Below are 24008 nucleotides of genomic sequence, written 5' to 3'. Positions count from 1 at the left end.
TGTATCTATGCTATTCGCCTCAACCTTTCCCTGTGGCAGCGAGTTCCGAGAGCCAACCTTCTCACACAACGCAGCACGACAAAAGAGTGCAACCCAGGTCTTAAAATTCCTCAGCAATTTTAACGGGTCAAAACAAATAGTTTAATGAGCAGATAAATCCATGCCAGTTTCTCACCTGACCATCTCGTAGGTCTCCCCGAGGAGTGGGTTAAATGGCTTTCCTGTCCGGTCCCACTGAGAAGCAACAGCAGACACAGCAAATGCTGCCACGCACTGTTTCAGGAACAGGAAACAACACAAAATAAAACGATTAGCTCCAAATAAAATTTAAAAGTGCAGTTATTGGGTTTATAGTCAATCATTATATAAAAGCTTTGTCATTGCATTAAGCCATTAATCAGTCAAAATGAAACATTATTTATATAAAGGCAAGCAAAGTCTAGGAGACGATGTTTTGTCCAAAGTACTTGCCCATTTCATTATTCAATTATAGTAATTATAGCGTTGAGAATCTAATTTGAATTTTTTTAAAAAAGAAACAAAAATGTCAATTTTCCTCTTAGCACGAAGACTCTGGAGTTGGATTTCCATCACTATTAGGGCACTGTCACATAAGAACTCGGAGCAAGAGTCCGCCATTCTGCCCCTCGAGCCTGCTCCGCCATTCAATATTCAATGAGTTCACGGCTGACCTTCGACCTCAACTCCACTTTCCTGCACTATCCCCATATCCTTTGATTCCCTTAATATCCAAAAATCTAGCGATCTCGGTCTTGAAAATACGCAAAGACTGAGCATCCACAGCCTTCTGGGATAGAGAATTCCAAAGATTCATCACCTTCTGAGTGAAGAAATTTCTCCTCATCTCAGTCCTCAATGGCCGACCCCTTATTCTGAGATTGTGACCCCCTGGTTCTAGACTCCCCAGCCTGGGGGAAACATCCTCTCAGCATCTACCCTGTCAAGTCACATCACCATTGGGGGCAGGGGGGTGACCCCTTGATATACAGCGCTTCCACCGGAAATAATGGAAACAGCGATTAGGGAAACCCAGGGGATCATGGCACCAACAGGCAACTCTGCATCTCTGGAACAGTGTGGTTTCCAAGGCTCAAGCACCTCCAGAGCACCAATTAGAATGGCCCAAAGGCACAGCAGACAACTCTCCACCAAAGCTAATAAAAGTGTTGTTTTAAAATAATTTAACAAGTGGAACGCGGGCTGGAGAAGTTGCCTAGGCATGGTGGAGTTAGGCCATGGCAGGATCTGGAAGCAATGGCAAGCATTTTGAAAACAACGCATTGAGACAGGAAGACAGTGAAGGTTGGTGAGGAAAAGAGTGATTAGTGAATGGATCTTAACAACAATTTGAATTTATAGAAGGTCCCAATGCATTTCACAGGAGAGTGATAAAGAAAATTTGACACCGAGCCACATAAGGAGATATTAGGGCAGATGACCAAAAGCTTGGTCAAAGAGTTGGGTTTTAAGGAGCATCTTAACATAAGAAATAGGAGCAGGAGTTGGCCATTCAGTCCCTCGAGCCTTCTCCGCCATTCAATACGATCATGGCTGATCTGATCATGGACTCCGATACACTTCCCTGCCCGCTCCCCGTAACTTTTTCCACCCACAGAGTGGTGAATCTGTGGAATTCTCTACCACAGAAAGTTGTGGAGTCCAGTTCGTTGGATATATTCAAGAGGGAGTTAGATGTGGCCCTTACAGCTCGGGGGATCAGGGGGTATGGAGAGAAAGTGGAATTGGGGTACTGAAGTTGCATGATCAGCCACGATCATATTGAATGGAGGTGCAGGCTCGAATGGCCTGCTCCTGCATCTATTTTCTATGTTTCTATGGAACCCTTTACTCACTTATCGCTCATAAATTTGTCTATGTCAGCTTAAATATATTCAATGACCCAGCCTCCACAGCTCTCTGGGTCAGATAATTTCATAGATTTACTGTTGTGTATCTGTAAAGCATGCATTCCCATAATTCTCCACCAGCGTGCATATCTCCTGAAGTCCCAAGGGATCCCAGCATCCCTTGGGAGCACTGTATATAAGCCGGCCCCAAAGGCCTGTTCCTCACTCTGGAGTGTCTTAACAAAGACTGAGGTCACTGTTACTTTAACCTCCCTGTGTGGAGTCTCATCTGTGTTAGGAACACAATAACTGGCGACGAGTATACGAATCCAACGCAAAGATGCAGCAAACTGTGGGCATCCTGGAGAAGTTCTCGGAGGGTGAGGACGGCTAGACCAGTACTTTGTAGCCAATGAGCTGGACGTAGAAGGAAGTGCTGCAAAAAGGAGAGCGGTCCTCCTCACGGTCTGCTGGGCATCAACCTACAGCCTCATGAAAAATCTTCTGGCTCTGGTGAAACCCACAGATAAGTCGTATGAGGAGCTGTGTACACTGGTTCGGGAGCATCTTAACCCGAGGGAGAGCGTGCTGATGGCGAGGTATCGGTTCGACACGTGCCAGCGATCTGAATGTCAGGAAGTGGTGAGCTACGTAGCTGAGCTAAGGCGACTTGCAGGACAATGTGAGTTTGATGGCTACCTGGAACAGATGCCCAGAGACCTTTTTGTACTGGGTGTTGGCCACGAGACCATCCTACGAAAACGTTTGACTGCAGAGACACCGGCCCTCAGTAAGGCCATTGCGATAGCACAGGCGTTTATGTCCACCAGTGATAACACAAAACAAATCTCTCAGCACACAAGTGCGAGCAATGTTCATAAAATAACTGGAACTGTGTTTGCGAGCAGAAATGTACAGGGCAGAAACCACGAGTCTGCAACTGGCAGCAGGCCACAGGTGACCCAGATGACTCAGAGTCCGCAACAAAGGATGAATGCAAGGCAATTCACACCTTGTTGGCATTATGGAGGCTTCCATTCAGCCTATTCATGCCGCTTCAAAGGGTATGTTTGTAAGAGCTGTGGAACAATGGAGCACCTCCAACGAGCTTGCAGACGAGCTGCAAGCTCTGCAAAACCTGCTAACCACCACGTGGCAGAGGAAGATCGGTCCATGGTGGATCAAAGCAATTTCGAACCTGAGAGAGAGGAGGCAGATGCTGAACTACACGGGGTGCACACATTTGAGACAAAATGTCCACCAATAATACTAAATGTAAAATTGAATGGCTTACCCGTAACCATGGAACTGGACACTGACGCTAGCCAATCCATCATGAGTAAAAAGATGTTTGAGAGACTGTGGTGCAAACAAGGCACTCAGACCAGCCCTGAGCCCCATCCACACGAAACTGAGAACGTACGCCAAAGAGCTCATCACTGTCCTGGGCAGCGCCATGGTCAAGATCATCTATGAGGGCACGGTGCACGAACTGTCACTCTGGATTGTCCCGGGCGATGGCCCCACACTGCTTGGAAGGAGCAGGCTGGGCAAAATCCGCTGGAACTGGGATGACATCCGAGCACTATCACATGTCGATGAGGCCTCATGTACCCAGGTTCTTAACAAATTTCCTTCCCTTTCTGAGCCAGGCATTGGAAACTTTTCCGGGGCGAAGGTGCTGACCCACTTAGTCCCAGAGGCACAACCCATTCACCACAAGGCACGAGCGGTACCTCACATGATGAGGGAGTGTGGGGAAATCGAGTTGGACAGGCTGCAACGCAAGGGCATCATCTCCCCAGTGGAATTCAGCGAGTGGGCCAGCCCGATTGTTCCAGTACTCAAATGTGATGGCACGGTCAGGATTTGCAGCGATTATAAAGTAACTATTAATCGTTTCTCGCTACAGGACCAATACCCACTACCTAAGGCAGACGACCTATTTGCGACTCTGGCAGGAGGCAAGACGTTCACCAAGCTCGACCTGACTTCGGCCCACATGACGCAGGAGCTGGAGGAGTCTTCGAAGGGCCTCACCTGCATCAACACGCACAAGGGACTGTTCATCTACAACAGATGCCCATTTGGAATTCGGTCGGCTGCAGCAATCTTCCAGAGAAACATGGAGAGCCGACTCAAGTCGGTACCATGCACGGTGATTTTTCAGGACGACATATTGGTCACGGGTCGGGACACCGTCGAGCACCTACAAAACCTGGAGAAGGTCCTCCAGCAACTGGATCGGGTAGGGCTGCGGCTGAAGAGGTCGAAATGCGTCTTCATGGCAACAGAAGTGGAGTTTTTGGGGAGAAAGATCGCGGCGGACAGTATTCGGCCCACAGACGCCAAGACAGAGGCCATCAGGAACAAGCCCAGGCCACAGAACGTCACGGAGCTGCGGTCGTTCCTGGGACTCCTCAACTATTTTGGTAACTTCTTACCGGGGTTAAGCACGCTCTTAGAGCCCCTACATGTGTTATTGCATAAAGGTAAGAACTGGGTATGGGGAAAAAAAACAAGTAATTGCTGTTGAGAAAGCCAGAAACATTTTATGCTCCAACAAGCTGCTTGTATTGTATAACCCGTGTAAAAGACTTGTGCTTGCATATGATGCGTCGTCGTACAGAGTCGGGTATGTATTACAACAAGCTAACATTGCGGGGAAGTTGCAACCCGTCGCCTATGCTTCCAGGAGCTTGTCTAAGGCCGAGAGGGCCTACAGCATGATTGAGAAAGAGGCATTAGCGTGTGTGTATCTGGGGTAAAGAAAATGCATCAGTACCTGTTTGGCCTCAAATTTGAGCTGGAAACCGATCACAAGCTCCTCATATCCCTGTTCGCTGAAAACAAGGGGATAAATACTAATGCCTCAGCCCGCATACAAAGGTGGGCACTCACGCTATCAGCGTATAACTATACCATCCGCTACAGGCCAGGCACCGAGAACTGTGCGGATGCTCTCAGTCGGCTACCATTGCCCACCACAGGGGTGGAAATGGCGCAGCCTGCAAACTTGTTGATGGTCGTGGAAGCGTTTGAAAATGATAAATTACCTGTCATGGCCCGCCAGATTAGGACTTGGACCAGCAAAGATCCTCTGCTGTCCCTAGTAAAAAACTGTGTACTACATGGGAACTGGGCCAGCATCCCCGTTGAAATGCAAGAGCTAATCAAGCCGTTCCAGCGGCGAAAGGACGAGCTGTCCATTCAGGCAGACTGCCTGTTGTGGGGTAACCGCGTAGTGCTACCCAAAAAGGGCAGGGAGACGTTCATCTTGGATCTCCACAGCACACACGCAGGTATAGTAATGATGAAAGCGATAGCCAGATCCCATGTGTATAGGGTATTGGTGAGGCCGCACCTGGAGTAGTACTGCGTGCAGTTTTGGTCACCTTACTTAAGGAAGGATATACTAGCTTTGGAGGGGGTACAGAGACGATTCACTAGGCTGATTCCGGAGATGAGGGGGTTACCTTATGATGATAGATTGAGTAGACTGGGTCTTTACTCGTTGGAGTTCAGAAGGATGAGGGGTGATCTTCTAGAAACATTTAAAATAATGAAAGGGATAGACAAGATAGAGGCAGAGAGGTTGTCTCCACTGGTCGGGGAGACTAGAACTAGGGGGCACAGCCTCAAAATACGGGGGAGCCAATTTAAAACCGAGTTGAGAAGGAATTTCTTCTCCCAGAGGGTTGTGAATCTGTGGAATTCTCTGCCCAAGGAAGCAGTTGAGGCTAGCTCATTGAATGTATTCAAGTCACAGATAGACAGATTTTTAACCAATAAGGGAATTAAGGGTTACGGGGAGCGGGCGGGTAAGTGGAGCTGAGTCCACGGCCAGATCAGCCATGATCTTGTTGAATGGCGGAGCAGGCTCGAGGGGTTAGATGGCCTACTCCTGTTCCTAATTCTTATGTTCTTATGTGTGGTGGCCCGGTATCGACTCTGACTTAAGAGTCCTGTGTACGGCAATGCAGCGTATGTGCTCAGTTGAGCAATGCGCCGTGAGAGGCACCACTAACTTTGTGGTCCTGGCCCTCCAGACTATGGTTGAAGATCCATGTCGACTATATGGGCCCGTTTCTCAGTAAAATGTTCCTGGTGGTGGTGGACGCTTTTTCAAAATGGATTGAATGTGGAATAATGTCAGGAAGCACCGCCACCGCCACCATTGAAAGCCCAAGGGCCATGTTTGCCACACACGGCTTGCCTGACATACTGGTCAGTGACAACGGGCCATGTTTCACCAGTGCCGAATTTAAAGAATTCATGACCCGCAATGGGATCAAACATGTCACCTCGGCCCCGTTTAAACCAGTCTCCAATGGGCAGGCAGAGCGGGCAGTACAAACCATCAAACAGAGCCTTAAACGAGTCACAGAAGGCTCACTCCAAACCCGCCTGTCCTGAGTACTGCTCAGCTACCGCATGAGACCCCACTCGCTCACAGGGGTGCCCCGGGCTGAGCTACTCATGAAAAGGACACTTAAAACCAGACTCTCGCTGGTTCACCCCAATCTGCATGATCAGGTAAAGAGCAGGCAGCAGCAACAAAATGTAAACGATGGTCACGCCAGTGTCACGGGAAATTGATCTGAATGACCCTGTTTATGTGCTAAACTATGGACATGGTCCCAAGTGGATCGCGGGCACGGTGATAGCTAAAGAAGGGAGTAGGGTGTTTGTAGTCAAACTAGACAATGGACAAATTTGCAGAAAGCACCTGGACCAAACGAGGCTGCGGTTCACAGACTGCCCTGAACAACCCACAGCAGACACCACCTTTTTCGAGCCCACAACACACACCCAAAGGATCAATGACACCACCCCAGACCAGGAAATCAAACCCATCACGCCCAACAGCCCAGCAAGGCCAGGCTCACCCAGCAGCCCTGCAGGGCCAACAACACGCCAGCCCAGCGAGGGCACAACCAACACACCAGAACAGACATTTGTACCGAGGCGGTCCACCAGGGAAAGAAAGGCTCCCGACCGCCTCACCTTGTAAATAGTTTTCACTTTGACTTTTGGGGGGAGTGATGTTGTGCATCTGTAAAGCATGCACTCCCATGTTCCGCCACCAGGGAGTGCATCCCCTGAAGTCCCAAGGGATCCCAGCATCCCTTGGGAGCACTGTATATAAGCCAGCCCCCTAAGGCCTGTTCCTCACTCTGGAGTGTCTTAATAAAGACTGAGGTCACTGTTACTTTAACCTCCCTGTGTGCAGTCTCATCTGTGTTAGGAACACAATATTTACAACCCTCAGAGAAGAAATTCCTCCTCATCAGTTTTAAATGGGCGGCCCCTTATTCTAAGACTATGTCTCCTAGTTTTAGTTTCTCCTTTTGAGTGGAAACCTCCTCTCTGCATCCACCTTGTCGAGCCCCCTCATTATCTTAGTTTCAATAAGTTCACCTCGCATTCTTCTGAACTTCAATGTGTATAGGCCCAACCTACTTTCATAAGTCAAACCTCTCATCTCCGGAATCAACCTAGTGAACCTTCTCTGAATGGCCTCCAATGCAAGTATATCTTTCCTTAAATACGGAAACCAAAACTGTATGCAGTACTCCAAGTGTGGCCTCACCAATACCCTGTACAGTTGTAGCAGGACTTCCCTGCTTTTATACTCTATCCCCCTTGCAATAAAGGCCAACATTCCATTTGTCTTCCTGATCACTTGCTGTACCTGCATGCTAACTTTTTGTGTTTCATGCACAAGGACCCCAGGTCCCTCTGTACTGCAGCACTTTGCAATTTTTCTCCAGTTAAATTATAATTTGTTTTTCTATTAAAGGAGGAGGAGAGAGAGAGGTAGAGGGGCAAAGAGGTTTAGGGAAGGAATTCCTGAGTTTAGGGCCAAGGCAGCCCCAACACAAGGTAGGATTCTCCCAGCACAGTTCTGCATCAGCTGGAGTTTCTGTACTTTGCAATTCAGTAGGCTAGCAAGGAGAGCGTTGGAAAACTCGAGTCTGCAGTTGTCGAAAATAAAGACCAAAACTTGCATTTCCGAGGGCCCAGGGGCAGCACGGGCCCAGCCCACACTGTGCGTTATGTGCGCGCACTGGGTCCGTGCAGCAGAGCAGGTCTCCAGTCGTCCTGGTTAACCCTTGCCACTGGACCAAGACCTCGCTCTGTCAAGCCCGTGTGGTGGCTGGTGTGCAACGGTCACCCCACGTTAAAAAAATCCACGCACAGGCATCTTCCACCCCCTCAATTGGAGTTCAGGACTAGAACATCGGTTCTTCATTGAAACAGCTGTAAACTCATGTGGAAGAAAGTCATCCTCGTTCGAGGGATCGCCTATGATGATTATTGTTATGTTCATAACAAGGTAACGTAACTGAGTACTGTAGCCATGAGTAAGTGTGACCTTAGCTCCTTTATTCAAACTCCAGAGTGTTGGTACGACATGGGAGGCCTGATTTATATACAGTGCTCCCAATGGATGCTGGGATCCCTTGGGACTCCCAACAGGTATGCCCTCTGGTGGCAGTATGATACAGGTTACCTAGGGTTGCATACATAACAATTATGCCCTTGGGATTTCTCAAACTGCTTTTCAGCCAATGAATGGGTTCTAGTCATTGATGTTTTGCAGGTAAACGCAGCAACCCAAGTGCAGAGCAAGATCTCACAAAAACAACACATGGTTTGAGTTGAGAGGGGAATGGTGGCCCGCACACGAAAACTCTGCTGTCCTTTGATTAGCCTCATCAACCTGGAACAGTGCCTCAGCTTAAGGTCTCAGCCAACAGACAATACCCCAGACAATGCACTCCCTCAGCACTGCAGTGAAGTACCAGCCTAGATAACGTGCTCCAAGTCTTGGAATGGATGGAACTTGAGCACACGACCTTCAGACTCAGGCAGGAGTACTGCGTGCAGTTCTGGTCAGCACATTACAGGAAAGATGTGATTGCACTAAAGAGGGTACAGAGGAGATTTACGAGGATGCTGCCTGGACTGGAGAATTTTAGCTATGAGGAAAGATTGGATAGGCTGGGGTTGTTTTCTTTGGAACAGAGGAGGCTGAGGGGAGATTTAACTGAGGTGTATAAAATTATGAGCAGCCTAGATAGAGTGGATAGGAAGGACATATTTTCCTTGGCAGAGGGGTCAACAACCAGGTGGCATAGATTTAAAGTAATTGGTAGATTTAGAGGGGAGTGGAGGAGAAATTCTTTTACCCAGAGGGTGGTGGGGGTCTGGAACTCACTGCCTGAAAGAGTGGTAGAGGCAGAAACCCTCATTGCATTTAAAAAGTACTTGGATGTGCACTTGAAGTGCAGGGCTACGGAGCCAGAGCTGGAAAGTGAGATTAGGCTGGGTAGCTCTTTTTCAGCCGGCAGAGACATGATTGGCCAAATGGCCTCCTTCCGTGTCATATGATTCAATGACTATTACGACAGAGCCAAGCTGATTGATGACAAAGACATGGGTGAGGATATCAGCAGCAGTGGGAATCTCACAACAGCCACATGATCTTCCTTAACCCAATCACAAATCAATACTCAGTTCTTTGCAACAGAGACAGCATTTTTTTTAAATTAATTCACAGGATGTGGGCAAGGCCAGCATTTATTGCCCATCCCTAAAATTCACAATGGACTAACTGCACAGCAGGAAATAGCATGTTAAAGATACAAGCACTCCAAATGGGAGAAGCGGATTGAGAATGCGACAGTGTAGCACCATGGACCATTTCCCCCTCCAACCTTTTGCTTCTTTCCTCCTCTCCTGAAAAAAGCAACCAACGTCAGATAGAGCTTCAGAAATGACAGCAGCTCTGTTTTGTTTTGTGAAACCGAGGTTACATTCACAATGCGAGATTTGACCAAGAGCAGAAGAGAAGCAGAACGGGGATTCATATGGCCTTTGCGAAGCAACGGATCAATAATTTGCAATGTGGAGGACAAAAGAATATACATTTCAGTTATTGCAAGTGCCATTCAGCCCCTCGAGCCTGCACCGACTGCCATTCAATATGATCATGGCTGATCCTCTATCTGAACACCATATTCCCGCTTTCTCCCCATACCCCTTGATGTCTTTTGTTTCTAGAAATCTATTTATCTCCCTCTTAAATATATTCAGTGCCTTGGCCTCCACAGCCTTCTGTGGTAGAGAATTCCACAGGTTCACCACCCTCTGAGTGAAGACATTTCTCCTCATCTCGGTCCTAAATTTCCTACCCCGTATCCTGAGACTGTGACCCCTTGTTCTAGACTTCCCAGGCCGGGGAAACATCCTCCCCGCATCCAGTCTATCCAACCCAGTCAGAATTTTATCCGTTTCAATGAGATCCCCTATCATTCTTCTAAACAAGTGAATACAGGCCCAGTCGACCTAATCTCTCCTCATAAGACAGTCCTGCCATCCCAGGAATCAGTCTGGTGAACCTTCGCTGCACTCCCTCAATAGCAAGTATATCCTTTCTTAAACTGCACACAATACTCCAGGTGCGGTCTCACCAAGGCCCTGTATAACTGCAGTAAGACCTCCTTGCTCCTGTACGCAAATCCTCTTGCAATGAAGGCCAAGAATAAGAACATGTTAGTTCTCCTATATAAAAATTGACCAAAATCCAGTGAAAAATATCTTCTGTACGGACCATGCTTAAATGCTTCATCTTAACTGTACCACCACCGAGAGCCGAAACACATAACAGCACGAGTTCGGAAGACAAAGACTATACTATACCTGCATTCGGTCCAATGAATTACTGGAACCAATAGCTTCATAGATGAGATACGTGTGTTCCATGTACTCTGTGAGTCGCTGGAGAAAGCTAAGTGGCTCATTAAATATAACAGGCATAGCAATCTTGGATAGCTCCTGGAACAGAGAATTGAAGAGTGTCTAATTAGTTGCTTTTAACTAATAAAACAGCACATTCAAATTAGCACGAAACAATGACATTTTTAAGTGCAATCATTGACAGTGCAGTTCAAGTCTCTGCAAGAGTATTGATGAACACTGAAGGATGTATTTAGAGCAACACAAAATGAATCCTTTACATCCACATTACTGCAAGTTGCCAGCTGTATCAGTAGATTCCAGCGATGGCTTGTGCCTATTTGCTGGCGATATCTATCCAAGCGTAAGGGCATCACTCTCTCCTGGAGGCAATACCCGTGGAAAGAAAGAGAGAATACGAGGAGGAACGTGTCCTCACTAACAGTTCCAGACAACGAAAATGGAGGAGTTCCAGCCTACCAATTGGGAAAATATTTCATTGCTTAGAGTCAAATATCCAAAGTAACACACCGTGTAATTCACACATTTAAAAAAAAACTTATTAAATTAGTGATTCAACATTTTAAAGCCGATGTCGAAACATTCTTACACAAAATTGCAAAATGAAGGCGGCACAGGATAATTTTCGGTACAATATCGGGATTACGGCCCAGAAACAGGCCATTGGGCCCCACCGCTCCGTGCCGGGGTTTATGCTCCACACCAGCCCCCTCCCACCCCATCACCATATCCTTCTATTCCTTTCCCCCCCCCCATGTGTTTGTCCAACTTTCCCTTAAATACAGCAATACAAATTCGTCTCAACCACTCCCTGCGGCAGCGAGTTCCACATTCTAACGACTCTCTGGGTAAAGAGGTTTCGCCTGAATTCCTTGTTGGATTTATTAGTGACTACCTTATATTCATGATCCCTAGTTTTGGTCATCCGTTCCCCCCACCCCCCCACACCACCCCCGACAAGGGTAAACCACGCTATCGAACCTCTTCATAACCTCTAGCTCAGTCTTTTTGCTGGATAAATTTCCGGCAGCCCCAGCCTTTCCCGATAGTTGTACCCTCTCAATTACGGGGCCCAGAAGAGCCGAGGGCCCAGGGGCAGCCAGTCCAGCCCACACTGTGATATGTGCGCGCTCCAGGTCCGTGCAGCAAAGCAGGTCTCCGTTGTCCTGGTTAACCCTTGCCACTGGACCAAGACCTCGCTCTGTCAAGCCCGTGTGGTGGCTGGTGTGCAACGGTCACCCCACGTTAAAAAAAATCCACGCACAGGCATCTTCCACCCCCTCAATTGGAGTTCAGGACTGGAACATCGGGTCCTTCATTGAAACATCTGTGAACCCATGTGGAAGGAAGTCATCCTGGTTCGAGGGACCACTGATGATGACGACCCCCTCAATTCTCCTGTCGTCCTTGTAAATCTTTGTTGCCTTTTCTCCAGCACCCCTTTATCCTTTTTGTAATGTGGAGACCAGAACTGTGCGGTGTAAGGTTACTAATCTTCAGGGAAAAAACGCCTATGAACTAAAAATTGATTGATACGAGCTTTGGAATTAAACTGGACAATTAAGGACATTGTATGGTCAGGAACTAAAACTGACTTCATGCAGAACAACGATGGAGTTGTTATGTTAGACCCTGAACTTGATTGACCAGGGTGGGGGAAAACAGCCACCGGAAACACCAAGTCTGTAAAAGGACCAGACAACAAAGGACCAACCAGTTAAACGGATCGATAATCAAATTTCATCACAGCGGGAAACTTATTCAAAAGCTGGATATAAATATACGGACACAGACAAGCACGAGAAGGAACAGCAAGCAGGCAGTGCAGAGAGCGGACAGAAGAGCTACAGCCAGGGCTTGTGATTGTATGTCTAAAGTCAAATTTCTCTTAGCAGTCTAGTCTAGTATAGTTGGTTTTTTTTTGTTGCGTAATAAAACTGACACTGGGTTAAGCCTAAAGTTTTGTGCCACGTGTTGTCCTCTGTAGTATATGCAAGCACTCGAATAAGGAGTCCACGAGGTAAGGGTATTGTACTTGAACTGTGGTGACCTTAGTCTGTTTATTGTAGCTTCTTGAGTGAGGACACAATGGGGTGAGCTCCCTTTTATACCTGGTTACCTGCAGTGTGCAGGTAACCCCTAGGTCTCCACCAGTAGCACCCTCTGGTGGTACAGATATGGTGTATACAGTGTGAAGGTACATTCAGTGGTCTAATGTTACAGTACATACATTAACATACATAACACTTTCCCACTATAAGTTCCAAGGTCTAAGAATCAGAGTAGCGTGAACAAAACAAACACCCTTCAGTGCGGTACCCCAAGTATGTTCCAAACAAGGTCTGCACAAGTTTAACGTAACTTCTCTGCTTTCGAATTCTATTTCTCGAAAGATGAACCCCAGTGCGTGACTTGCATTGTTCTATTGTTTTGTTAATCTACGTTGTTACTTTTAATGATGTGTGACTCTGTACGTCGAGATCACTTTGCACCTCGACCCCAATTAGACTCCAAATGTAATACAGGTTGAACCTCTCTGGTCCGGCACCCTCGGCAAATTCACCGAACCACGGGAGGTCAGTGCTGGCGATCGATGAGTGAGGGAGGAGAGGCGGGGAATGTTTGCTTTGGAGGCAGTTCAGAGAAGGTTCACTCGGTTGATTCCGGAGATGAGGGGTTGACTTATGAGGAAAGGTTGAGTAGGTTGGGCCTCTACTCATTGGAATTTAGAAGAATGAGAAGTGATCTTATCGAAACGTATAAGATTATGAGGGGGCTTGACAAGGTGGATGCAGAGAGGATGTTTCCACTGATGGGGGAGACTAGAACTAGAGGGCATGATCTTAGAATAAGGGGCCGCCCATTTAAAACTGGGATGAGGAGAAATTTCATCCCTCAAAGGGTTGTAAATCTGTGGAATTCGCTGCCTCAGAGAGCTGTGGAAGCTGGGTCATTGTCTTAAATTTAAGACAGAGATAGACAGTTTCTTAACTGATAAAGGAATTGGGGGTTATGGGGAGCGGACGGGGAAGTGGAGCTGAGTCCATGATCGGATCAGCCATGATCTTATTAAATGTTGGAGCAGGCTCGAGGGGCCGTATGGCCTACTCCTGCTCCTATTTCTTATGTTCTTATGTTGGTAATTAGTCATTTCTCTGTCTGCCTCGGGTCTGACGTCCCTTCATTGCGCCATCAGGTCCTTCAATGAGAAAGCATGGGAGCGCTCAACAGCGAGCGCCAAGCCCAGGCTCAGGGAAGCGGAAGTTCCGCAACAAATGCCGAACCATGGGTGTTTCTGGACCGGAGAGTCCAGGACCAGAGAGATTACATAAGAACATAAGAAACAGGAACAGTAGCAGGCCACACGGCCCCCTCGAGCCTGCTCCACCATTCAATAAGATCATGGCTGATCTGATCATGGACTCAGGGCCACTTCCCTGCCCGCTCCCCATAACCCCTTATTCCCTTATCGTTTAAGAAACTGTCTATCTGTCTTAAATTTATTCAATGTCCCAGCTTCCACAGCTCTCTGAGGCAGCAAATTCCACAGATTTACAACCCTCTGAGAAGAACTTTCTCCTCATCTCAGTTTTAAATGGTCAGCCCCTTATTCTAATATTATGCCCTCTAGTTCTAGTCTCCCCCATCAGTGGAAACATCCTCTCTGCATCGACTTTGTCAAGCCCCCTCATAATCTTATACGTTTCGATAAGATCACCTCTCATTCTTCTGAATTCTAATGAGTAGAGGCCCAACCTACTTAACCTTTCCTCATAAGTCAACCCTCTCATCCCCGGAATCAACCGAGTGAACCTTCTCTGAACTGCCTCCAAAGCAAGTATATCCTTTCGTAAATATGGAAACCAAAACTGCACGCAGTATTCCAAGTGTGGCCTCACCAATACCTTGTATAGCTGTAGCAAGACTTCCCTGCTTTTATACTCCATCCCCTTTTCAATGAAGGCCAAGATACCATTGGCCTTCCTGATCACTTGCTGTACCTGCATACTAACCTTCTGTGTTTCATGCACAAGTTCACCCAGGTCCTGCTATAAGCGGCACTTTGCAATCTTTCTCCATTTAAATAATAACTTGCTCTTTGATTTTTTTCTGCCAAAGTGCATGACCTCACACTTTCCAACATTATCCTCCATCTGCCAAATTTTTGCCCACTCACTTAGCCTGTCTATGTCCTTTTGCAGATTTTTTGTGTCCTCCTCACACATTGCTTTTCCTCCCATCTTTGTATCGTCAGCAAACTTGGCTACATTACACTCAGTCCCTTCTTCCAAGTCGTTAATATAGATTGTAAATAGTTGGGGTCCCAGCACTGATCCCTGCGGCACCCCACTAGTTACTGGTTGCCAACCAGAGAATGAACCATTTATCCTGACTCTCTGTTTTCTGTTCGTTAGCCAATCCTCTATCTATGCTAATATATTACCCCCAACCCCATGAACTCTTATCTTGTGCAGTAACCTGTTCAACCTGGATAGGGAGGATTCCGTCATCTGACACAGCCAATCACGCTCGCGAGCAGCATATCGTAGGAGGGGCCAGGGGTGCAGCCAGTACCTTCACCAGATGTGTCCCTGCATTGCCAGGTGGATAATCATTGGCAGTCCCTCGGAATCGAGGAAGACTTGCTTCCACTCTAAAAATGAGTTCTCAGGTGACTGAACAGTCCAATATGGGAATTACAGTCTCTGTCACAGGTGGGACAGACAGTGGTTGAGAGAAAGGGAGGGTGGGACTGGTTTGCCGCACGCTCCTTCCGCTGCCTGTGCTTGGTTTCTGCATGCTCTCGGCGTCGAGACTCGAGGTGCTCAGCGCCCTCCCGGATGCTCTTCCTCCACTTAGGGCGGTCTTTGGCCAGGGACTCCCAGGTATCAGTGGGGATGTTGCATTTTATCAAGGAGGCTTTGAGGGTGTCCTTGAAACGTTTCCTCTGCTCACCTGGGGCTCGCTTGCTGTGTAGGATTTCTGAGTAGAGCGCTTGCTTTGGGAGTCTGGAGTTGGGCATGCGGACAATGTGGCCTGCCCAGCGGAGCTGATCAAGTGAGGTCAGTGCTTCGATGCTGGGGATGTTGGCCTGGTCAAGGATTCTAATGTTGGTGCATCTGTCCTCCCAGGGGATTATCAGGTAGATAAGGTGGTTAAGGCGGCATACGGAATGCTTGCCTTTATTAGCCGAGGCACAGAATACAAGATCAGGGGGTTATGCTTGAACTGTATAAAACACTGGTTAGGCCACAGCTGGAGTACTGCATACAGTTCTGGTCACCACATTACAGGAAGGACGTGATTGCACTGGAGAGGGTACAGAGGAGATTTACGAGGATGGTGCCGGGAATGGAGAATTTTAGCTATGAGGACAGATTGGATAGGCTGGGTTTGTTTTCCTTGGAACAGAGGAGGCTGAGGGAAGACCTCATTGAGGTGTGTAAAATGAGGGGCCGAGATAGAGCGGATAGAAAGAGCCTATTTCCCTTAGCAGAGGGGTCAACAACCAGGGGGCATAAATTTAAAATAATTGGTAGAAGATTTAGAGGGGATTTAAGGGGAAATTTCTTCACCCAGAGGGTGGTGGGGGTCTGGAACTCACTGCCTGAAAGGGTGGTAGAGGCAGAAACCCTCACCACATTTAAACAGTACTTGGATATGCACCTGAAGTGCCGTAACCTTCAGGGCTACGGACCCAGAGCTGGAAAGTGAGATTAGGCTGGGTAGCCTCTTGTTGGCCGGCGCGGACACGATGGGCCGAAATGGCCTCCTTCCGTGCTGTAAACGTCTGTGATTCATAGGTTGATGAAGCAATCTGATAAGTAGCAAAGAGCAGAAAAACCAACAATGCTGGAAATCTGAATTACTAGAAACATATAGGTTGATCACAATATTTAAGTGAAAGGCGAGAGTTGATGGTTCAAGTTTGACTTTTCATCAGAACAGCAAGTAGCCCAGAGAACGATTGGAGAAAAATCCTGACCATTGCCCCCCGGTCCTAAAAGCCCCAGCAAATAGCGGGTCTGAATCAGAGATCAGGACAACGATTCGCTGCCTCGAGACTGAGGACCATTGCCATTCCATCTCACTTCTACAACATCAATAGAACGCAATGCATACAACTTTAATATCTCCAAAAATAAATACTGCTGGAAATCTGAAATAAATGGAAAATCAACTTGAAACGCTAACTCTGTTTCTCTCGCCACAGATGCTGCCTGACCTGCTGAGTATTTCCAGCATTTCCTGTTTACATTTCAAAATAAACTCAGTCAGTCACTACTGGGCATCCCAGAGAGGTGTATGTTGGACATCTTGGGGAGTTAACAGTTAACAGGCGAACTTCTTTGTATCTTGGAGCAACAGGCCTCCAATATACACAAGATAACTTTAAAGTGTCGTGAGGAGAACGCATTGCTTGTTTTCTGATGTGAAAAAAGCGTGTATATGGAAATACATGACAGTAATGATGTTAGCCATGAGTGGTTAAGGTTTAGTTTTAAGGTAATAGACACAAGAACATAAGAAATAGGAGCAGGATTAGGCCATATAGCCCCTTGAGCCTGTTCCGCCATTTAATACGATCATGGCTGATCCGATCATGGACTCAGATCCACGTCCCCGCCCCTCCCCATAACCCCTTATTTCCTTATCAGTTAAGAAACTGTCTATCTCTGTCTTAAATTTATTCAATGTCCCTATCTACATATTGATTGGGCTAACCAAACTGGTAGCAATGGGGTGGAGGAGGATTTCCTGGAGTGTATTAGGGATGGTTTTCTAGACCAATATGTCGAGGAACCAATTAGAGGGCTGGCCATCCTGGACTGGGTGATGTGCGGTGAGAAAGGACAAATTAGCAATGTTGTGTGAGGCCCCTTGGGGAAGAGTGACCATAATATGGTAGAATTCTTTATTAAGATGGAGAGTGACACAGTTAATTCAGAAACTAGAGCCCTGACTTAAGGAAAGGTAACTTCGATGGTATGAGACGTGAATTGGCTAGAATAGACTGGCGAAGGATACTTAAAGGGTTGATGGTGGATAAGCAATGGCAAACATTTAAAGATCACATGGATGAACTTCAGCAATTGTACATCCCTGTCTGGAGTAAAAATAAAACGGGGAAGGTGGCTCAACCATGGCTAACAAGGGAAATTAAGGATAGTGTTAAAGCCACGGAAAAGGCATATAAATTGGCTAGAAATAGCAACAAACCTGAGGACTGGGAGAAATTTAAAATTCAACAGAGGAAGACTAAGGGTTTAATTAAGAGGGGGAAAGTTGAGTACAAGAGGAAGCTTGCAGGGAACATAAAAACTAACTGCAAAAGCTTCTATAAATATGTGAAGAGAAAAAGATTAGTAAAGACAAACATAGGTCCCTTGCAGTTGGATTCCAGTGAATTTATAATGGGGAATAAAGAAATGGCAGACCAACTGAATAAATACTTTGGTTCTGTCTTCATGAAAGAAGACAAAAAAACATTCCAATTGTACTAGGGGACAGTAGGTCTAGTGAGAAGGAGGAACTGAAGGAAACCCTTATTAGTCAGGAAATGTGTTAGGGAAATTGATGGATTGAAGGCCGATAAATCCCCAGGGCCGAATAGTCTGCATCCCAGAGTGCTTGAGGAAGTGGCCCTAGAAATAGTGGATGCATTGGTGATCATTTTCCAACAGTCTATCGACTCTGGATCAGTTCCTATGGACTGAAGGGTTGCTAATGTAACATCACTTTTTAAAAAGGGAGGGAGAGAGAAAGCGGGTAATTATAGACCGGTTAGCCTGACATCAATAGTGGGGCAAATGTTGGAATCAATCATTAAGGATGAAATAGCAGCGGACCAAGTCAGCATGGATTTATGAAAGGGAAATCATGCTCGATGAATCTTCTGGAATTTTTTGAGGATGTAACTAGCAGAGTGGACATTGGAGAACCAGTGGATGTGGTGTATTTGAACTTTCAAAAGGCTTTTGACAAGGTCCCGCAAAATCAAAGCGCATGGTATTGGGGGTAATGTACTGACGTGGACAGAGAACTGGTTGGCAGACAGGAAGCAAAGAGTCGGGATAAACGGGTCCTTTTCAGAATGGCAGGCAGTGATTAGTGGGGTGCCGCAGGGCTCAGTGCTGGGACCCCAGCTCTTTACAATATACATTAATGATTTGGATGAAGGAATTGAGTGTAATATCTCCAAGTTTGCTGATGACAGTAAACTGGGTGGCGGTGTGAGCTGTGAGGAGGATGCTAGGAGGCTGCAGGGTGACTTGGACAGGTGAGGTGAGTGGGCAAATGCATGGCAGATAAATGTGAGGTTATCCACTTTGGTGGCAAAAACACAAAGGCAGAATATTATCTGGATGGCTGCAGATTAGGAAAAGAGGAGGTGCAACGAGACCTGGGTGTCATGGTTCATCAGTCACTGAAAGTGGGCATGCAGGTACAGCAGGCGGTGAAGACGGCAAATGGTATGTTGGCCTTCAAAGCAAGGGGATTTGAGTATAGGAGCAGGGAGGTCTTACTGCAGTTGTACAGGGCCTTAGTGAGGCCTCACCTGGAATATTATGTACAGTTTTGGTCTCCTAATCTGAGGAAAATCGTTCTTGCTATTGAGGGAGTGCAGCGAAGGTTCACCAGACCGATTGCGGTGATTGCGAGACTGTCATATGAGGAGAGACTGGATCAACTGGGCCTGTACTCACTGGAGTTTAGAAGGATGAGAGGGGATCGCATAGAAACTTTTAAGATTCTGACGGGATTGGACAGGTTAGATGCGGGAAGAATGTTCTCGTTGTTGGGGAAGTTCAGAACCAGGTGACACAGTCTTAGGATAAGGGGTAGGCCATTTAGGACTGAGATGAGGAGAAACTTCTTCACTCAGATTTGTTAACCTGTGGAATTCCCTGCCGCAGAGAGTTGTGGATGCCAGTTCATTGGATATATTCAAGAGGGAGTTAGATATAGCCCTTACGGCTAAAGGGATCAAGGGGTATGGAGAGAAAGCAGGTAAGGGGTACTGAGGTGAATGATCAGCCATGATCTTATTGAATGGCGGTGCAGGCTCGAAGGGCCGAATGGCCTACTCCTGTACCTATTTTCTCTGTTTCTATGTCCCAGCTTCCACAGCTCTCTGAGGCAATGAATTCCACAGATTTACAACCCCCAGAGAAGAAATTCCTCCTCATCTCTGTTTTAAATGGGCGGCCCCTTATTCAAAGATTATGCCCCCTAGTTCTAGTCTCCCCTATCATAGCTATGGTAATAACCATGGGTAGGTGGTAGCCATTAGCGGCAGTACAGAAACATAACAGGTAGTAAAGCTTTTTCTTCAAAGTAGTTAGTAACAGTTAGTTCAGGAAGTCTTGTTTAAGGGAAGTATCTTTGGGTAAGCAACTACAAGTGTTTACATGAATAGTCTGTTTTCAAAGGATTTGGGAGTAGTCTTATCGACGACATTTTCCTTTGGTGTAACCAAAATACGGTGTACGAAGGAGCACGGTTTTCAGCATTACTTCAGAGGGCTTGAAAGATAGAACTTGCAACTGAAAAAAGGTCGCTCTCCGTATAGTTAGGCTGATCACCTGTACTGTGTATCAAAGTCTGTCCTGTATACTCCACCATGAAGTCTCGTGCTTACTCGAAATGTCTTGTTGTGAACAAGAGGAAAGAAGTTGACTGAATAGTCACTCATTGGAGTTTAGAAGAATGAGAGGTGATCTTATTGAAAAGCCTGGAAAAGGGGACAGAGTGTAGTGTAACAAAATTTGCAGATGACACAAAGATTAGTGGGAAAGCGGGTCGTGTAGAGGACACAGAGAGGCTGCAAAGAGATTTAGATAGGTTAAGCGAATGGGCTAAGGTTTGGCAGATGGAATACAATGTGAGGTTATCCACCTTGGGGAAAAAAACAGTAAAAGGGAATACTATTTGAATGGGGAGAAATTACAACATGCTGCGGTGCAGAGGGACCTGGGGGTGCAGCAGGTAATCAGGAAGGCGAATGGAATGTTGGCCTTCATTGCGACAGGGATGGAGTACAAAAGCAGGGAGGTCCTGCTGCAACTGTACAGGATATTGGTGAGGCCGCACCTGGAGTACTGCGTACAGTTTGGTCACCTTACTTAAGGAAGGATATACTGGCTTTGGAGGGAGCAGAGAGACGATTCACTAGGTTGATTCCGGAGATGAGGGGGTGATGATAGATTGAGTAGACTGGGTCTTTACTCGTTGGAGTTCAGAAGGATGAGGGGTGATCTTATAGAAACATTTAAAATAATGAAAGGGATAGACAAGATAGAGGCAGAGAGGTTGTTTCCACTGGTCGGGGAGACTAGAACTAGGGGGCACAGCCTCAAAATACGGGGGAGCCAATTTAAAACCGAGTTGAGAAGGAATTTCTTCTCCCAGAGGGTTGTGAATCTGTGGAATTCTCTGCCCAAGGAAGCAGTTGAGGCTAGCTCATTGAATGTATTCAAGTCACAGATAGATTTTTAACCAATAAGGGAATTATGGGTTATGGGGAGCGGGCGGGTAAGTGGAGCTGAGTCCACGGCCAGATCAGCCATGATCTTGTTGAATGGCGGAGCAGGCTCGAGGGGCTAGATGGCCTACTTCTGTTCCTAATTCTTATGTTCTTATGTTCTTATAACATTCTGAGGGGGCTGGACAGGGTAGATGCAGAGAGGATGTTTCCCCTCATGGGGGAATCTAGAACTAGTTTCAGAATAAGAGGTCGCCCATTTAAAACAGATCAGCCATGGTCTTATTGAAAGGTGGTGCAGGCTCGAGGGGCCGAATGGCCTACTCCTGCTTCTATTTCTTCTGTTCTTATGTTCAAATCCATGCTCAAAAAAAAAAGGGTCACAAGACTCGGTCCTTATTCGTTCCAAAAGAGCTAGTACATAAAATCATGTGGCTATCTTCCAGAAACATTGTCAATTTTCAATTAAGACAAGGATAGTGTGGGTCCAGCTCGCATCATCGCCACTTTGGGTAGTCATTGATATTGTGTTCCTAACACAGATGAGGCTGCACACAGGGAGGTTAAAGTAACAGTGACCTGAGTCTTTATTAAGACACTCCAGGAGTGAGGAACAGGCCTTAGGGGCCGGCTTATATAAAGTGCTCCCAAGGGATGCTGGGATCCCTTGGGACTTCAGGGGTTGCGCTACCTGGTGGCGGCACATGGGAGTGCATGTGTTACAGATACACAACAATTGAGTCCTGTAGGACTTGAACACCTCTGGAGAGTGCCCTGCACCTGCAACAATTAACTTGAGCCAAAGTATTTACAGCACAGAAACAGACCATTTGGCCCAACTGGTCTGTGCTGGTGTTTATAAGAACATAAGAAATAGGAGAGTCGGCCATTCGGCCCCTCGAACCTGCTCCACCATTTAATAAGATCATGGCTGATCCGATCATGGACTCAGCTCCACTTCCCTGCCCGCTCCCCATAACCCCTTATTTCCTTATTACTCAAAAATTTGTCTATCTCCGCCTTAAATATATTCAATGTCCCAGCCTCCACAGCTCTCTGGGCAGAGAATTCCAAAGATTCACGGCCCTCAGAGAAGGAATTCCTCCTCATCTCAGTTTTAAATTGGCAGCCCCTTATTCTGAGACTATGTCCCCTAGTTCTAGTCTCCCCCATCAGTGGAAACATCCTCTCTGCATCCACCTTGTCGAGCCCCCTCATTATCTTATGTTTCAATAAGATCACCTCTCATTCTTCTGAACTCCAATGTGTTTATGCTCCACACCTGCCTCATCACACCCCTCTCCATCTCACCCCTTCAGCATAACCTTCTATTCCTTTCTCCCTCATGTGTTTGTCTAGCTTCACCTTGAATGCATCGAAACTAGTCGCCTCAGCCTCTCTCTGGGTAAAGAAGTTTCTCCTGAATTCCTTATTGGATTCCTTAGTGACTGACTTATATTTATGGCCCCTGGTTCTGGTCCTCCTCGCAAGTTGAAACATCTACTCTACATCAATGAATTGATTATTTTTGTTTCAAGTTTATTATGAGCTTCGTTTGGATGGCATCGAAGCACTGACCACACTCGATCAGCTCCGCTGGGCGGGCCACATTGTTTGCATGCCCCAGACACGAGACTCCCAAAGCAAGCGCTCTACTCGGAACTCCTACACAGCAAACGAGCTAAAGGTGGGCAGAGGAAACGTTACAGGGACACCCTCAAAGCCTCCCTGATAAAGTGCAACATCCCCACCGACACCTGGAAGTCCCTGGCCAAAGACCGCCCTAAGTGGAGGAAGTGCATCCGGGAGGGCGCTGAGCACCTCAAGTCTTGTCGCCGAGAGCATGCAGAAATCAAGCGCAGGCAGCGGAAGGAGCGTGCGGCAAACCAGACTCCCCACCCTTTCCCTCAACCACTGTCTGTCCCACCTGTGACAGAGACTATGGTTCTCATATTGGACTGTTCAGTCACCTAAGAACTCATTTTGAGAGTGGAAGCAAGTCTTCCTCGATTCCGAAGGACTGCCTATGATGATGATGATGATACTTGGATGGGAAACATCCCATAGTTGGCACATGGAAAAGAGCAGTCTTTCTGGAGGGGGAGAAGAAGGAGTTCTTTGTGGATTCCTTATGATAGTTTAGTGATCGCGACTCCAGTTGCTTGCTTGGAACTGATGGCAGGAAGTCCTGGAGTTGACAATCAGCCTGGTGATGTCGGCTAGAGAAAGTTACAGTTACACAAGTTCCAAAGGACCTCAACTGCTCCCCATCTGTGCACGTCGGTGGGGAAGTCTGCTGGTCCGATACCGCGGACTTTCCTCAGGCCTGACATTTGATTTTCAGTGCACCTGAATCTGTAATTGTGCTTCTGGACAGTTGCAGGCGTGATACTGGGCGCCCTCCATTCATTGGAAAGCTCTCTGGAGTACTAGGTGCTTAGGCCAGTTCCACTTTCGAAGTCCAGCATTTGTGAAATTCATTTACGGTGAGAAGACAGAGTGAGCGGACACCGAGACAGATCCAGAATGTTGGATGGAAGTTTTAACACCTGGAGTTGCTAGCAATCGAAGGCAGAGAATCAGTCTGACAAAAACGTATCAGCTGGCTGATACCGACTCAGGGAGTAGTGGCCGAGGAACACGGCGTGTGTGACAAACGGTGGACATTTCGCCAGAAGTTTTCTTTCAAGGTTACAATTGCTGAAGCACTCCTCGACCTGTTCACAAGGCTATACCAAAATAGTAGTGAGGAAAACTTAAAATAGCCAAAGTTTTTGATGTGTGCAAGTAATAGTCAAAACTGCGACTTGTAAAGGGAGAATTGCTGACGTGGATTGAGAACTGGTTGTCAGACAGGAAGCAAAGAGTAGGAGTAAATGGGTACTTTT

The 24008-nt window shown here is 46.9% G+C and overlaps 1 protein-coding gene across 3 annotated transcripts in view; it reads right to left on the bottom strand.

Annotated features, from left to right (window-relative positions):
- osbpl1a (oxysterol binding protein-like 1A) overlaps positions 1-24008 on the bottom strand; it is a 316457-nt gene that overhangs the window by 45702 nt on the left and 246747 nt on the right. For all 3 annotated transcript variants that reach the window (XM_070896777.1, XM_070896770.1, XM_070896784.1), the window contains exons 19-20: positions 10578-10712; positions 176-273 (exon numbers count right to left, since the gene is read on the bottom strand). In XM_070896777.1, coding sequence (XP_070752878.1) covers positions 176-273; positions 10578-10712 — 233 coding nt within the window. The remainder of the gene's footprint in view (positions 1-175; positions 274-10577; positions 10713-24008) is intronic.

This window comes from Pristiophorus japonicus, chromosome 1 (assembly GCF_044704955.1).
Source record: "Pristiophorus japonicus isolate sPriJap1 chromosome 1, sPriJap1.hap1, whole genome shotgun sequence".
NCBI classification, from domain to species: domain Eukaryota; kingdom Metazoa; phylum Chordata; class Chondrichthyes; family Pristiophoridae; genus Pristiophorus; species Pristiophorus japonicus.
The sequence above is the reverse complement of the archived record's forward strand: the minus strand, read 5'-3'. Positions and strand labels throughout refer to the sequence as shown.